Below are 15,693 nucleotides of genomic sequence, written 5' to 3' on the forward strand. Positions count from 1 at the left end.
ACCACTGTGCCATCTGGGAAGCCCAATATGTGATGAATTGCCCGCCCTCCCCCCTCACCCCCCCATAAAGCTCATCACAGTAACTTACCTTAGGAGGAAGTCCTATCCGATGAAATTTTCTACCTACTTTTGGCACTTTCTCTAAAGCATACTTTTTGCCTCTAGATTTTGCACGGTCAATTGCACTGTAGTTAAATGTCTCACTGACAAGCCAAACCACCTAGAAATGTACAGTTTAGAGAAATGGCTATTAGAATTTGCATTATAGTATGTCTATTCACATACACCATGGAACTCACACTAATGCTGTAAATGAGTGAAGTTTAATGCTATACTAAGTGCCCCTGAGAATCTAAAACAGAAAAGCTAAGCGACTTTGCAAAGTTATTTAAATGGCACACATGTATTTCTTTCTGAGAGAGGCAGCCTAAAATTGGCCAGTGGAAGAAAGAAGTATGTAGAATTAGGAAGGAAGATTTTGAGAACTTTAAGTAAAAATGTATAAAGGCCAAAAAGAAAAAGACAGGGATCTTCTGAGTATGTTAGTTATCTCTATCTTCAACAGAATTTCTAGATCACTAATTTTTTTCTGCTTTCTAAATGCTGGTTCTTTCTCCTCTTTTTGTCAGCATCATCTCAGCTCACGTGAGAAAGAGATATTCCCTTGAATATTCTGTGTGTCTACACTCATTGGAAAAGATCCTGATGCTGGGAAAGACTGAAGGCAGTAGAAGAAGGTGACGACAGAGGATGAGATGGTTGGATGGCATCATCGACTCGATGGACATGAGTTTGAGCAAGCTCCAGGAGTCGGTGACGGACAGGGAGGCCTGGCATGCTGGAGTCCATGGGGTCACAAAGAGTCAGACACAACTGAGTGACTGAACCAACTGACTGAAACTAGAATCAATTTACTAGTCATTTGTGACTCTGGATTACCAACTGCGACTTTAGATTCGGTAAACTAGAAGTACGTGATAGAAACAACGCCTCCTTTACCCTTGTTTTTGGTACAATGCCCAGATGAAGCTTTTCGTCCACAAGGTAGGCACCAGCTTCAGAAAGGTATCCCTGGTTAGGAAGCAGGCAGCCCCTGCCAAAGCAGCAAGGGCAGAAGACCTTGTGAACGTATTTGGTCCATTTCGGATTCAGGTGACCGTAAGGCTCCTCTGATTTGGGTTTAAACACACCAATAATTTTCTATATAGGAAGAAAGTAAACACTTTGTTAGACTTTTAATGTAGGGAGATGATAATCCATAAAATGCATTCTGTTCTTTTTCTACTCTTTCCACCACAGATTTGGGCATAACCCTTAACAATTAAGAGTTTTAATTCCAGTCACAGTTTTACACTCATTCTCATTCAACAATCTAAAATCAATAATCTTTTGAGCTAGTGGTTTTCAAATTGTGCTCTGAGAAACCCTAAAGAAGGTGAGAGGAGAGGGCTCTGAGACCCCATCCTCTGGTTTCACCCATTTTACATAATGGATGCCCTAGTTACAAAAGAGTTCTGCTGATTTTAAAATGTTTGAAAATCAGTGACCCAGGTCAAATAGTGTTATTATTCAATATCTATTAAATATTCAAATTCTATGCTTATTCATTATCTACTTTCCCAGCAGGTATGCATTCTAAAAGGGCAGGGACTGTCTCTGTGAGGGCTGTATCACCAGTACTCAGAACAGTACCTGGCATACAGTAGGCATTCAAGCATTTGTTAAATAAATAAATCCAATGACAAAAAGCCACCTCTAAGATACAAAGGAAATGACAGGATATAGTGACATCTATGCTGCCAGATTCTCCTACTCTTTTTTCAATTTTTTTATGAACCAATTTTAAATAAATTCTCTCCTCTTAAAAAAATTGCTCATGGATGTCTAAAAGTCTTTCCCCATCAAGCATATATATCCTGTTATAACTGTCTTCATTATTTGTCTGATAAAATATATTCATATTAAATTTAGAAGCTGAATTATCCTTAGATAAGAAATAAAAAACCTTATTATAAGTATATAATTGTTTTATAATGCAGTAAAGTCTGAGTCACTAACAAAGAAGTCAACAAGAACAAATCAAGAAATCAAGCTTGGAATAAAGATTGAGGCATTGACACTACCTACATATATATATATACATATATATTAAAATCTCAAAAAGACTGTTTTAAAAAATATAACTTCAAAATGTTTGAAAAAATATTTGGGTAGAATTGTAATCTGTTTTTCCTCCTGAAAAAAGAACTGCTGGCTATGCATCATTCAGAAAGCTTTTAGAAACGATAATACAGATTTTTGAAAAATTCTAAACTGAGTTGAACAAAGTACATATCAGCTTCTCTTTTCTGCCTCAGGATTATTCTTTGGTTCGTTTCATTTTGTCACATTCCAATGCCTTCAAACTTCAAACTGCCCAAGATCCTTCTCTGGTATAATAATGCTGGAAAAAATATTCTGAGGGTAAAAGAAAACTCTGCTTAGTTACTGCAGAGGATGAGATGGTTAGATACACTCGACTCAATGGACATGAATTTGAGCAAACTCCAGGAGACAGTGGAGGAAAGATGAGCCTGGCGTGCTGCAGTCCATGGACTCGCAAAGAGTCGGACACAACTTAGCAACTAAACAACAACAAGGACTTGTGAATATAAACCCCACAAATCCACAGCTGAATGTTGAGTATTCAATAAATACTTGAAGCCAAATATTAAAATAATAAAACGGAAATTATACAAACAGCTCTAGTTTTAAATAGTAGAGTCCTTCAGTTAAAAATAAACTGACCTTTATTTCTGAAAAGAGAGTTGCAACCAGATTTATTAGGAAAATATCTTCAGAAACTCACAATGACTTCACATTAAAATTAGTGTTTTCCAAAAGGTCTGTTATATATAGTAGCTCTATGAAATTCTCACCCTCTTAGGATCCTTCACAAAGTAACTTCCACTCGAACCTTGAGAGATTCTTTCTGGATAAACTTCAAATTCTATTGCTTGCTCCGCTTTCAATATAACATCGGCAAATTCTGGATCATCCGAAAATGTGTTCAACTCTGAAGAATCAACAATTATTGCATTAAGAAAAACATTAATACAGAATGCAAAAGAGAAGAAAGACCAGCTATGAGAATGCTCACAACATGGACCTGTAATACTAGATTAGGTTACTGCTGCTAAGTCGAGTCAGTCGTGTCCGACTCTGTGCGACCCCATAGACAGCAGCCCACCAGGCTCCCCCGTCCCTGGGATTCTTCAGGCAAGAATACTGGAGTGGGTTGCCATTTCCTCCTCCAGTGCATGAAAGGGAAAAGTGAAAGTGAAGTCGCTCAGTCGTGTCCGACTCTTCGAGACCCCACGGGCTGCAGCCTACCAAGCTCCTCCGTCCATGGGGTTTCCCAGGCAAGAGTACTGGAGTGGGGTGCCATTGCCTTCTCTGGATTAGGTTACTAGTATTAAGATATTTAGGCACAGAAAAATGTAGACTTCCCTGGTGGCTCAGACTGGAAGGAATCCACCCGCAATGCGGGAGACCTGGGTTCAATCCCTGGGATGGGAAGATCCCCTGGAGAAGAGAATGGCTACCCATTCCAATATTCTTGCCAGGACAGAGGAGCCTGGAGGGCTACAGCCCATAGGGTCACAAAGAGCTAGACACAACTGAGCGACTAACGCTTTCACTTTTTTTTCCATGGAGTGTTTCGATGTCTTTTTTTCTTTTCTAACCCCACTTTAAGTATCAAGCTAAGACACAAGGAAAAGATTTCCTATGCTGAAAAAAATCACACAAATTCCTTGTGTTAACTTGAACTCCTCCCTCCCAGTGATTTTGTTCTTCATCCAGCCTCAGCCTGCATTTGCTGTCATTCCTCAGATATATCATCACCAATACCTTCAACCGCATCACACTTAGCATTTCAGTCATCTTCTGTTTTCCTAGTTCACTGCCTCTGGCATCCTGAGTCCAAAAATTCTTCCATCCCACTAGGACCTTTAAAGCACTGATCTACCAAATATTGTTCAAGGGTCTTCACCCCCTTTGTGTCCCTCCTTGGCTAGCATAAATTATGGTTAATCATCACTAAAATCACTCTCTTCTTTTTAATTTTTTAAAATTTTAATTGGAGGCTAATTACTTTACAATATTGTGGTGGTTTTGCCATACATTCACATGAATCAGCCACGGTTGTACATGTGTTCCCCATCCTGACCCTCCCTTCCCCCTCCCTCCTAAAATCACTCTCTTCTTCCCACTCATCATAGTTACCTGTAAAATCTCAATCCTGGTGAAATCCAACTGTCTACTGACTATGCCTGGGCCTGGACAGCTAAACTTGCCAAACACAATGCCTGGTGTCTTCCCTTAAATGTCTGGTGTCTCCCCTTTAAAAAAAACACTCACAAACCTCAGCTAGATTCTTCATGTTGTCTGGGGAACATGCTACATTCCTTGTGTTCCTCTGAAATACATCAAGGCCTTAATCCCCAATGTGATCATATATGGAGGGGAGACTTGGGGGAAAGTAATTAGGCTTAGATGAGGCCACGAGGGTGGGAATCCCACGATAGAGTTAGGCCATGTGAAGATGCAGAGAGAAGGCTGCCATCTGCAAGCCAAGAAGTGAGCCCTTGCCAAGAACCTGATCATGCTGACACCCTGATTTTGGACTTCCCAGCCTCCAGAACTGAGCAATAAAGTCTGTTGTTCAAAAGTCACCTAGGCTAGGGTATTTTGTTATAACATCCTAAACTAGGACAACTTCCCTGACACACAGATTCTCCCACTCTTCTGGACAACTGTCTCATACCCTCTCCTCTCCTCATATTCCCAACAACTCTTTCATATCAGCAGATGATCTAGCTTCCTATTTCAAGAAGAAAACAGCAGCAGGCAGGAAAAATGGTCATCCGCCCTCAGCATCATATTTACCCCTTCACATTCTCTGCCTTCCGCTTATTACTGTACAGAAATGATCCAAAATCTAAGGTTGACTCTTCCACTTTGTTTACTAGATCTCTCTCTCTGACTGTGTGCTTAGTTGCTCAGTTGTGTCCGACTTTGTGACCCCACTGACTGTAGCCTGCCAGGCTCCTCTGTTCATGGGGATTCTCCAGGCAAGAATACTGGAGTGGGTTGCCATGTCCTCCTTCAGGGGATCTTTCCAACCCAGGGATTCAACCCAGGTCTCCCACATTGCAGGTGGATTCTTTACCATCTGACTCCTTCCAGGGAAGCCCTACCCCAGGACATTTCTTCAGCAGTTCTTTTCTGCATCAATATTTCCCTCGCTATTGGATCATTTCCACAAACACATAAAACTTGACTTGACTTCACTTGACTGCCAAGATGCCATTTCTCCAGGTTGTCCTTCCATTTCATTGGCTCCTCTTTTTCAGTCTCTTGTGGGCTCATTTTCATCTCCCTAGCAGCTTAACTTTGGAAAGCCCAGGTTTAGTTCATGGTCCTCTTCTTCCTCATTAGCACTGATGACTTCCAGATTAATATCTCAAGCCTGGACTTCTGCCCTGAACCCAAGACTACTATACCCAGCTTCTCCACTTGTATGTTTAGCAAACAGCTCAAACTTTACTGCCTCAAACTCAATTCATTTTCTCTCGACTGCCTCACTCCCACTATTCTCTGTATTACTGGCAATTCCAAATCTTCTAGGTGCTCTTGTGAAAAGCCTTGGAATCATCCATGACCTCACTCTCTCACCCTCCACATCCAATCCATAGGCAGGTTGTGTAGCTCCACCTTAAATGAACATCCAGAATCTAACCACTTCTTACAATCTCCATTCCTTCCATGTGATTCAAGTCACTATCAACTCTAGCCTAGATTGTCACAAGAGTCTATACTCAACAGGGAAGCTATAGAATCCTTCTAAAACCTAAGTCAGTTAATTGCCTGGTGGTCTAGTGGTGAGGACCCAGCACTTTCATTCATGGGGCAGCCCAGTGACTCTCCATCTCATTCAAAAGAAGAAAGTCTAAGTTCTAATATTGGCCTCCAAGACTCTACCCAATCTCCCTTAACCCCACTTTATTTTTCTGCTTAGCACTTATCACCTAACCTATTATGTAACTTAGCTATTTTCTGAGCTCCAAGAAGACAAGTATTTCTTCCACTGCTACATACCCAACTTTTTAAAATTCCTGGAACATAAGAGGCAATCAATAAATATTTGAAGAATTAATAATTAATCATTTAAAATGGTAGACAAGTTAAACACATTTTTCTTTGAAAGGTATATAAATGTTATTACATGTAAATCTTATGAAAATTCAAACTATAAACTTTCCTTAATTTAAAACTTCCCTTAATTCAGACATAGAACTATTATTTACTAATTTTTAAAAGCTTATGCTGAGAAAAATATTGCAAAAAGGGCCCTTGGGCATATTTAACCTATTTAAAACAATAAATAATCCAAGTATTTAGTCATGTTCATAAAATTGATATACTATTTTCAGATCTAGTCCATGAAAATTCTTAAGAATGAAGGGAGAAACTCTGTCTTTCTCATTCACTGTGTATCCTGGCACCTGGAAGAGGGATCAGCATTTAGTGGGTTCTTAATAAACACTTAAATGAATAAAGTATTACTTATACGGCAGAATGTGCTAATAATTACTACATTAATCAAATGATACTTCTTCTAGGTCAAGGCTCTTAACAAGAAAGAAGTTGGAAAGTTATTTATCTCAACTTTGCTTCCAGTACTGGTATACTTTCTATAATACATCTCCAGCGGGTGGTCTCTGGAACAATGTTTAAACGCTTCCAAAGAGAGATGCTCCTTTTTTTTTTTTTGATACTTTTTGTGTTTTTTTGAAAATAAATCTAAAACTTTTCTTTTTCAGAAACAGGTCTCCTTGTAGATTCACCCAATGTACTAGACTTGCCACCTGGAGCAAAACAAAAGTCTACTTACTCCTCTCTTCCCAGGGAGAGGCCTTCACATAGCTGCAGACCATTTCATGTTCCCCTAAGATTCCTCTATTCTCTGCCTCCTTCCACGTGGAAGTGTTCTCAGGTTTTTCAGCATCTGAGTTGCCCTCTGGCTTCATGCTTCAGTTTTCCAATGTGCCTTTTAAAAATATGGTCTCCAGAATCGAGCAACCCATTGAGGAGAACAGAGACAGCTCTCAGTCATGACACTATACCAAAATAAGAAGTACTGTAGTATTACAATCGTTGTTTAGAAGTCCTGTCATACTAATTCACGTTGAACTGGCTAAACTCTTGGACCACTTTTGGTCTCTCCCATCCTGTACTAAAGCAGTTCTTTTGGAAACTACGTGCAGACTTTGACATTACTATTACATGTTTTCAGGTTGCTTTATGGGTTAAGCTTTATGAGTTCATCATAGAACCTGCCTTTGTTACTCTCACAGAGCCCAGGATCATACTCTGGACACTTAATAATTCAGCTTCAACCCAAACCAGAACCATTCCTATACAATCAGCCAGCATGTCTTCAATCTTTTTCTCTTTAGCTTGTCCCTTCACTAAGCAATTCTTTTGGATAAACGAGACTATCTCCCTACATGAAAACTGGCGTTCTTTGAAGATGGTCTGGATTTACCATCACAGTCCAGAAAGGCACTTGGAAGACAACTGGCCCTGTCTAATTACTACCGGAAAAGAAAAAAAAGCAACATGATTACATATCAACTCTTTTAAAAATCAAAATAATTTTCAGTAGATTTTTCTGATTCATAACTCACAATTACATCCTACAACTTTTATTTTAGTTACTTAAATGTATATTTAGCCATGAGTTTAACTTGGAGAATATATTCTAAGTTATACCACTTCAAGATACATGTGCCATGAAGATTTGGTTTGAAGGTTTGTTGCCATTGTTTAGTTTGATTGTTAACAGCTAAGGGGCTTAAATAGCTATATTTTCTTTAAATTTTGTTCAGTTAATATTACTTTTACCCCTTCTAAGGATAAACTGTGAGACTTTGATTTGTCTCTGTATTAGAAAATATTCAGATTTTCTGAGGAGACTGTTAGTTCTACCTCTGTATACTCCCTTTGGGACTCACCTAAGGAGTGGTGGCCTTCCTTCCAGTCAAACTCCAGTCCTATTCAAATTCCTCACTTTTCACAAGGCGTCCAGCCCACCCTCTGAACTTTCGCCCATGCTGTTCTGATGTACATGCCAAGTTTCTTTCCTATGACTAATTCTTATCCATCCTTCAGCTCCATCTGACCACTTGTAATGCTGTAACAAAATGGATCTTGGTCCCAGGAGGGCAGAAATCTTTGTTCTGTTCTGTGAAATACACCAAGTGCTTAAACCTGTGCCTGACACATGGCAGACCTTCAATAATGTGAGAAGTATTTATCAACAAACCCTTAACGACACTTAAAGGCTACAGTTGATCCTCTGGTAAGTAGAAATGAAAATGGATTAAGAGAATCCATTGTATAACCTGTTAATATTTACTTTTATATAAGTATGCATAGCAACTTATCAAGTTCTCATTTTAAATAAGTAAATCAAGATGAACTCTTCCTCACCTAAGGGCTGGGAATATATCTTAACCACTGGCCAGAATATCTTCTAAAATGTAAAGTAGCTGGTTCACAAGTTTGATGATCCAAACTAAACTGGAACCCTCAGGGGTGCCAGTGCTATTCAAGTCTCAAACTGGATGCTATTTCCTCTGCTAAGTCTTCCCTGGCCCCCATATCCAGGGTTCCAAGGAGCTGTCAGCTTTCCCCATGAAGCACATATATCCTGTTAGAACTGTCTGTTTTAATTGACTGTTTCCTCCATTAAATTATAAGGTTACATGAGGACAGGGCTGGTGACTGGACATCCATTTGGTATGTGGCCACCACTGTTTCCCTAAGGGCTGGATTTTCACTGGTGCCCGAAGGCACTGAAACATTTGCTGATTGAATGATGGAGCTCTGCAACAAGTGCATTCTAATTAGTGGTTTGAGGAAAACTCTCCAACACACTGATGCTCACTACTTTTCAAAAGCTCAGTTTTTGAAGATTGTCAAGACCCACGAAATTATCTATTCTTCTAATACCTTCCTCTAAATTAAGCCAGACTATCAGCATCTTGAATCTAGATCCAGCAATACTGATAACATCACCCACTAGAATTACTTCCACTGAAATGAACTTCAGGGAAGTTGTATGAAACACTCTTACGAAAGTGATCACTTTTATTATCAAGATATTACTCAGCATATAGTCTCTTCTCCAAGAGAAAACCTAACGGTTTATCCTTTGCCAGTTTTGTTTTGGTTCAAATAACTAATCTGTTTTAACCTTATGGGCACAGTGATTGTGTTTCTCTCAAGCTGGCAGATCAGTAATCTTAAAAATCAAATTCGTGCACTGCCTGCATCAAGTGTGTGATGTTAATTTTGTGTAGTCTTGTTCTGGCCTCCATCTTATTTATTTCATTACTCTTACTTCCCATTTTCATAATTCTTCCTTACTTTTAAATGACTTTTGTTCATACATTTATAAGCCACCATGACTCATTAAATGGCTCATAAACACACTTTCTTTTACTTTCCGTTCAGTTCAGTCGCTCAGTCGTGTCCAACTCTTTGCGACCCCATGAACCGCAGCACGCCAGGCCTCCCTATCCATCATCACGTCCCTGAGTCCACCCAAACCCATGTCCATCGAGTTGGCGATGCCATCCAGCCATCTCATCCTCTGTCGTCCCCTTCTCCCGCCCTCAATCTTTCCCAGCATCAGGGTCTTTTCCAATGAGTCAGCTCTTCCAATCAGGTAGCCAAAGTATTGGAGTTTCAGCTTCAACATCAGTCCTTCCAATGAACACCCAGGACTGATCTCCTTTAGGATGGACTGGTTGGATCTCCTCGCAGTCCAAGGGACTCTCAAGAGTCTTCTCCAACACCACAGTTCAAAAGCATCAATTCTTCGGCACTCAGCTTTCTTTATAGTCCAACTCTCACATCCATACATGACCACTGGAAAAACCATAGCCTTGACTAGACGGACCTTTGTTGGCAAAGTAATGTCTCTGCTTTTTAATATGCTGTCTATGTTGGTCATAACTTTCCTTCCAAGGAGTAACCGTCTTTTAATTTCATGGCTGCAGTCATCAACTGCAGTGATTTTGGAGCCCAGAAAAATAAAGTCAGCCACTGTTTCCACTGTTTTCCCATCTATCTGCCTTGAAGTGATGGGACCGGATGCCATGATCTTAGTTTTCTGAATGTTGACCTTTAAGCCAACTTTTTCACTCTCCTCTTTCACTTTCATCAAGAGGCTCTTTAGTTCTTCTTCACTTTCTGCCATAAGGGTGGTGTCATCTGCATAGCTTGTAAATTCTAGCACCATTCTCTAATCACTAGGCTCTCCAACAAAAACCGATAAGTGCTTCTGGTTTATATTAACTGGAACCTTCAATTCACCTCTGTGCTTCTTTAAAATGAGAATTAAAAAAAAAGGGCTCATATCATAGGGTTGGTTATAAATTAATCTATATGAAACACATAGACTATGCCCTGCACGTACTGTTTTGTGGGTATTAACTATTATTATCTTTACTACTCTCCAACTCACTGATTAAAATGACAACTGCAAAAGGAATACCACTAATTCTTCTACTTTGACACTAATCCAACAACCCGATGTTTACACTGGTTCTAGACTTTGCCACATGCCTTGTTCAAGTAAAGATAACAGAGCTAGGCCATTCTTCCACTGGTTAAAGTACATAAAGCTCCTGTTTACATACACAAAATAGTTAAGCTTGATAAATGATGCTAATATCAATCTAAAGACAGGAATATCTTGGAACTAGAGAGGTGGCTTCATGGAAACTGGATGGTAAAGGACAAAGGAAGTTAATGAATTCAAAAAATAATGACTTAATTATCTAGTTAAATTAATCAAACTTTTTAGGAGAATGGTTTGAAATTTTAAAAATAGCTTTTGTAGTTCAAAACTATTTTTAAATCCTTTAAAAAATAAGACCTTGGTAATAAATAAATACAGGTAATTATTTTATAACTGCTGGGGATCTATAGCAAAATGCAGGATATGAACGAACTAGGTTTAGTCTGGCTTTTCCACTTTCTGGACCTTGACTTTGGCTTACAGCTGAAGTTCTATCAACTACTAGTCATTGCAGTTTTCATTCATTTCCCATCCTCATACCCAGGATGACTTAACCCAGCTAACTTGCTGTGCTATTGTGAGAATTAATGAAATATTAAAAAAAAAAGTGATAGTTGCTCAGTCGTGTCCAACTCTTTGCAACCCCATAGACTGTAGTCCGCCAAGCTCCTCTGTCCATGGAATTCTCCAGGCAAGAATACTAGAGTGGGTAGCCATTCCCTTTTCCAGGGGATCTTCCTGACCCAGGGATTGAAACCAGGTCTCCTGCATTGCAGGCAGATTCTTTACCATCTGAGCAACCAGGGAAGCCTTGAAGATCTCAGAAAAACATCAACAGAGATATAAATGTTATTGCCATTTGAAAAGGTTAAAATTCTCTTTAATAATCCATTTGTATTCCAATATTATACTCTATCCTCACTTTTACTTTTTCTAGCTGTAATATGACTTGTTTGCAAAATCTTACCTTCACAGAATAAACGCATTTTCAAGGTTTTAGGATCTTTTAAAATCTAGCTACACAGTAACTTTGGGTAGAAAAAGGCAAGCTGGCCACACAAATCTCAGTGATTTCACAGACAGGTTTCTAGGTAATATATACCATTATAATCAATGTAGTTGGGTGAATGTGGATCCATTTGTGATTTGGTTCCAAATCCATGTTTGTTTATTCTGTTAAATGTTGTACTGTCGATGTATCCAAAAGTTAACATTATAATGGTAGCTAGCTGACCTGTAAGTCAGACCAGTTTGTTAAAGCTTTCTTCATTAAAGTCTAATTCCCCTGGGCCTCTGATTCATTTACTCTATCATTTGACCATAACTACAACTAGAGTAACCTACTCTATCCAAAATTCTTTAAAGTGCAGAAGCCCCATTAGTGTACCAGCAGCAGAATATGTAAAATCTAACTACTCCACAAAAACTTCAGCAGCATAATGCAAACTACACTTTCTGTGCCTTTTCTTTAAGCTGTCATGTATGGTGCGATATTCCAGGCAGAATGCAAACATTACCTCATTTAAACCATCCTTACCACCAGCGAGCAAGTGTTATCCGGACCATTTTACGACCATTTTACACAACAAGCCTGTCCCAGCGCTACCTAGGACCCTTACAAGTCTATTCTATTTTTCAAATTAGCCTAACTCAACTAATCTATGCCAAAAAATTCCATTTACCAACAAATATCCATGCCTGCAGCTTCGTGCCTAAATTTTACTACCTTTCAACATTTCAACAACCCTCTCTTTCATCTGAGGCTGTCAGTCTGCTTAATAGTGAAAAAGGTTTTTCCTTTTTCTGTATAAAAATAAAAAAGTCTCGAGAAAGAAAACTTTGGAAGAGAGAAAGCAGGTACAGAAGTTCAACTGCTTCTGCCCCCTCTGGCTAATGTCACAATAACAATATTTTTAAAGTTTTTGAAACGTGTCCCAGTGGCAACCGGATATTCTTGCTATCTCCCGACTGTCATTCACCTCGCAAATTCACGAACTTTCTTGGTAGTTCAGGGTTCTTAAGCCACAACTTGAAAGCCAAAACTTTAAAGCCAAACTTGAGCAAACAACTTAGGTCATTTTACAGTGTTAAGATTTCCTGTCTGATTCCAAAAGTTTAGATCACTCTTAGGGGCGGCCCCAAGGATCGGAGTTTAATGACAACCTCGGGCGTCAGGAGAAGCAGCCTATATAGTCCCTGGAGAAGGTGCGAGTGGACGGGGAAGCGGGGATGGGGAAGAAAAAGGCAAGGTGTCCAAGGTGTGAGAGGCAGCTGAACCCTCGGCCAGTGCTCAGGACGAGACGCCTGGCGAACAGCTTTTTCTACTAGGCAAGGGCTAGCGGGCGACAGAGAAAGAAGCCGGGGGCAGCGACCCGAGGAGGGGCTTGAATGCAGAGCGCGGCGGAGAGGGGCACTCTGGCAGGGCGCGGCGGAGAGGGGCACTCTGGCAGGGCGCGGGAGTAGGGAAGAGCCGGGTCGCACCTGAACCCACGGGGCGGTTCCGGTCTAGATTGGTGGGCGAGCTCCGCTGGCGCCCCAAGCCCGGGGAGGAGGAGAAAGACGCATCCCGGGGCAGAAGCAGCAGTTCCCGGTCGTTGGCCTGGCTAGGGGAGGCCGCACCTTCCTCCCCGGCAGCCGTCTCCAGCCTCACGGCGCCCCCCGGAGCGCCCTTCCGCCGCTGGGCCCAGGCGGTCCGCGGCAGCAGCGGCTCCCGCTCCTCTTCCTCCTCGTCCTCCTCCAGGCTCCCGCTGCCGGCGGACTCTGGCCTCCCGGGCTCGGAGGCCTCCGCCATGGCCTCCCTCTGTGCCTTCCGCGCTGAGACCGACTCAGAGAGGCGAAGCGTCCGGGTCTGGTCTCGGCATCGCGGGGAACCGGAGCCTCTGGGTCAGACCGAAGAAACCTAGCTAGTCCACTGTCCAGCTCGGCGCCCGCCAGGCGGTTGCCCCGCCCGCCGGCCGAGCCCCACCTCGCGCCTACACCGCGCCTGCGCGGAAGGGCGGGGGCGTTGTGCGGGGGCCCGGCCGCCACCTGTCTCCCTAAGCCGGGGAAGACGCCCGGCGGGGCTAAAGTTACTGCTTGTGGAGCGTGGGGGTGGAAGTTAATCTACCTTTGCAGAGGTGCCCCTCTCTAACCCAAATTGGCCTCTCCCTCCCCTGCAGAATTCTTTCATGTTTCCCACAATGTATACCTGTATATTTCTTTGTATGACTAACATATGTTTCCCCCACTAGAAGTTTCGGAGAGCCAGGGCCTTGTCATTTTTTCCAAACATTCCTGATATTGCAGTTTGCATTTTCTCTTTTTAAATATGGCTAATCTAGCTAGAAGTTTATAAAAATTTTTAGTTTTTTCAAAAAGCCATCTATGGGTCCACTGATTATCCGTTCTCTAGTTCATTGACTTTTTAATAATTTTCTTCCTATTTCTTTTTTTAATATATGTACCTTGTTTGTGTTTCGCTCGGTTTCTTAATTTGTCAGTTTACCAAATTTGTAAGTCTACCAAATTTGGGGAAATCTCCGCCATTATTTTTTCAAAAAATTTTCTGCTTCACTCTCTTCCCTTTCTGTGATTCCTATTACAGGTTCTTTAAGCTCTTTAATATCGTCTTAAAGATTAGTATAGCTCTGTCCATTTTTTTCAATAGTTTTTATCTCTGTTTTTCAGCTGGAATAATTTCTCTTAATCTTTTTTTAAGTTTGCCAACCCTCCATCCATTTCTAATTAGCTGCTGGACCCACCCTGTGAATTTTTTATTTCGAAATTTGTACTTTTCAGTTCTAGAATTTCCATTTCTCCCTTCTCTTTTTAGAGTTTCTGTATCTCTGCTGAGTTTTTCTGCCAACTCGTTATTATAACCATATACTTTTTCATGTCCTTGCATGGTGTATCAGTTCAGTTCAGTTGCTCAGTCGTGTCTGACTCTTTGCAATCCCATGGACTGCAGCACACCAGGCTTCCCTGTCCATCACCAATTCCTGGAGCTTGTTCACCATTGAGTCGGTGATGCCATCTAACCATCTTTCCCTCTGTTGTCCCCTTCTCCTCCTGCCTAATGTATAATAACTGTTTAAAACTCTTTGCTAGCCACTGTGGAGAACAATATAGAGATTCCTTAAGAAACTAAAAATAGAGTTGCAGTATGATCTAGCAATCCCACTCCTGGGCATGTATCCACAGAAAACTCTAATTCAAAAAGATGCATGCACCCCGATGTTCATAGCAGCACTATTTACAATAGCCAAGACATGAAAGCAACCTAAATGTCCACTGATAGATGAAATGATTAAAGAAGATATATATATATATATGTATACACACACACACACACACACACACACACACACAGAGTGGAGTATTACTCAGTCATAAAAAAGAATGAAATAATTCCATTCCATTTCCAGCAACACAGATGGACCTAGAATTTATCATCCTAGGTGGAGTAAGTCAGACAAAGAAAGACAAATATCATATGATATCATTTATATGTGGAATCAAAAAAATGATACAAAGAACTTATTTATTAAAGAACTTATTATAAATAGAAATAGACTAACAGACATAGAAAACAAGCTTATGGTTGCCAAAGGGAAAGTGTGAGGGAGGTAAAAATTGGGAGTTTGAGATTAACATATACAACTACTAAATAGAAAATAAGCAATAAGGACTTACTGTATAACACAGGGAGTTACATTCAATATCTTATAAGAATCTATAATGGAAAAGAATCTGAAAAGGATATATATATATATATATATATATATATATAATCACTTTGCTGTGAACCTAAATAACACAACTTTGTAAATCAACTATAATTTTTAAAAAGTCTTTGCTAATTCTTACATCTGAGTCATCTTGGAGTCAGTTTCTATTGACTACCTTCTCTCTAAACTATGAATCAAACTTTCCTGTTTCTTATATATTTGCTAATTTTTTATTGTGTACTAGATATTATAGATGTATATATAGGTATATTGTAGAGCCTCTAGATGCTGCTATCCTTCCTCTGATAAATATTGATGTATTCTAGTAGGTGGTTGATTTTTACCCTATGC

General features: G+C 40.4%; 1 protein-coding gene and 1 long non-coding RNA gene across 16 annotated transcripts in view; one reads left to right on the top strand and one right to left on the bottom strand.

Annotated features, from left to right (window-relative positions):
- PI4K2B (phosphatidylinositol 4-kinase type 2 beta) overlaps positions 1–15,693 on the bottom strand; it is an 88,790-nt gene that overhangs the window by 16,578 nt on the left and 56,519 nt on the right. For 4 of the 15 annotated variants that reach the window (XM_081542019.1, XM_081542371.1, XM_081542113.1 and 1 more), the window contains 4 exons: positions 6,938–7,163; positions 2,919–3,055; positions 1,000–1,200; positions 89–220 (listed from right to left, as the gene is read on the bottom strand). In XM_081542019.1, coding sequence (XP_081398145.1) covers positions 89–220; positions 1,000–1,200; positions 2,919–3,055; positions 6,938–7,073 — 606 coding nt within the window. In that variant the 5' untranslated portion in view covers positions 7,074–7,163. Of the gene's footprint in view, positions 1–88; positions 221–999; positions 1,201–2,918; positions 3,056–6,937; positions 7,303–8,060; positions 8,288–13,117; positions 13,569–15,693 lie in introns of those variants that run through there. The other 11 variants (XM_081542848.1, XM_081542662.1, XM_081542758.1 and 8 more) reach the window with 5 other exon arrangements.
- Positions 7,412–11,926, top strand: LOC145526718 (uncharacterized). Its single transcript, XR_014069124.1, has 2 exons — positions 7,412–7,857; positions 8,218–11,926. It is a non-coding gene; the product is annotated as an uncharacterized LOC145526718 (long non-coding RNA).

The sequence above is a fragment of the Giraffa tippelskirchi genome, chromosome 1 (assembly GCF_054371585.1).
Source record: "Giraffa tippelskirchi isolate mGirTip1 chromosome 1, T2T-mGirTip1v1.2.pri, whole genome shotgun sequence".
Taxonomy (NCBI): domain Eukaryota; kingdom Metazoa; phylum Chordata; class Mammalia; order Artiodactyla; family Giraffidae; genus Giraffa; species Giraffa tippelskirchi.